The sequence below is a fragment of the Myotis davidii genome, unplaced genomic scaffold, assembly GCF_000327345.1.
Source record: "Myotis davidii unplaced genomic scaffold, ASM32734v1 scaffold663, whole genome shotgun sequence".
Classification (NCBI taxonomy): Eukaryota; Metazoa; Chordata; class Mammalia; order Chiroptera; family Vespertilionidae; genus Myotis; species Myotis davidii.
Genome location: NW_006295816.1, coordinates 1,811,155 through 1,812,557, shown reverse-complemented (window position 1 = coordinate 1,812,557; position 1,403 = coordinate 1,811,155). Strand labels below are relative to the sequence as shown.

Sequence of the window (1,403 nt, the reverse complement as noted above, 5' to 3'; positions counted from 1 at the left end):
GGCCTCAGCACAGCCTCCCTGATCTCCCCTTGGCAGCTGGGGAAGTCATCCAGGTGCCGGAAACAGTCACACCTGGGGCTCGGCTCTACACTTTGCTCCCAGGCCTGGAACTCCAGGGAGCCCAGGTGAGCCCCGCAGGTGAGCAGTGTGGGGGGGGGGGGCGCAGAATGGAGGCAGAACGGGGAGCCCAGGCTCAGCCCCTGCCTGGCCAGGCATGGCCTGCAGAGGGAGCCTTTGTGCACAGCTGAGACTGCAGGGCACAGGCTCAGGGAGAGGGCTGTTCACGCTGCCCCTCGGTGACCATGGCTGTTCCTACAGGAACCTCTCAGGGCCGAGTTCCTTCAAGCTCTCTGTGTTCTGAATTCTCCATGAAAATTCTGTACCACTTTTGTAATGAAAAAAAAAAAAAAAAAGAAATGTTGTTAACACACACACACACACACACACACACACACAGAGTAAATGGCTTAAGAACAGAAAGGATTAAGGATCAGGGCCAAAGGGGCCGAGCTAGGGTAAGCGTCAGTGTCAGGGGTCTGGGAGGGTGGTGTGCAAACAGGTACCTGCTGGGCTGTTGGGGATTTGATGGGGATGCCTGGGGCACTGGGCTGGGGACCCCAACATCTCTGCCCTGTTAGGTGAACATCACCAGTGCCCAGGACCCTCCACACTTCCCTGGACCCTTCTCCATCAATGGGCAGGGCTGGCTGCAGGCACCCCCCCAGGGCCTCAGAGGCCAGGCTCCAAAGGTGAGCATGACCGGGACCTGGGGGTGCCCATGGCCTGGGCATACAATGGGCAGAGCTACCACCTCCTGGAGGCTTGCTTGCTCTTGGCCTCCTGGGCCTCCTACGTGATGCCGCCTGTGCCCGCACCCCCACCCGCACCCACACCCACAGTCCCAGGCGGGCCGTCCTCCCACCGTGGCCTGGCCTGGGTCGGCGCTGAGCTCCGCTTCCAGAAGGAAGAGGGTCCCTGGCTCTGGGAGCCATGGCGCCTCGGGGAGAAAGGAGTGCTCAGAGCCATCCCACAGGGAGGGCGAGATCGGGAACAGTGGCCGGTGCCCTGGAGGAGGTCGGGGACGTTCCTTCTTTAAAACTTCCGAGTCGTAGTGACAGGCTCTTAGCAGCTCCCAGATGGCACGTCACATCGTGAAGGACTCAAACAGGACGCTTTCGGGGGCTGCTGCACCCTAATGGAAGGGCTCATGGCCCAAGATGGGACCAAAGGGAAATGTTAGCAGTGGCGCCTGCTGGGAGGAGAGGATGTTGGGGCTCCTTGTGGAGGGCGCACGGGTTGAGGCACCGTGGTCCTCCTCCTGTGCCGTGTCCTGCAGCTCTTCCAGCTCCAGGTGCTGGTGACCTTCCGGCGAGGCCGCAGCTGCCGGGGGCTGCTGACCGTGG

At 61.7% G+C, this 1,403-nt stretch overlaps 1 protein-coding gene across 1 annotated transcript in view; it reads left to right on the top strand.

The window, feature by feature from the left end:
• Nucleotides 1-1,403, top strand: part of CDHR4 (cadherin related family member 4) — a 7,723-nt gene that overhangs the window by 1,272 nt on the left and 5,048 nt on the right. Inside the window, exons 4-6 of the mRNA XM_015568282.1 lie at nucleotides 37-125; nucleotides 639-854; nucleotides 1,337-1,399. Coding sequence (XP_015423768.1) covers nucleotides 37-125; nucleotides 639-854; nucleotides 1,337-1,399 — 368 coding nt within the window. The remainder of the gene's footprint in view (nucleotides 1-36; nucleotides 126-638; nucleotides 855-1,336; nucleotides 1,400-1,403) is intronic.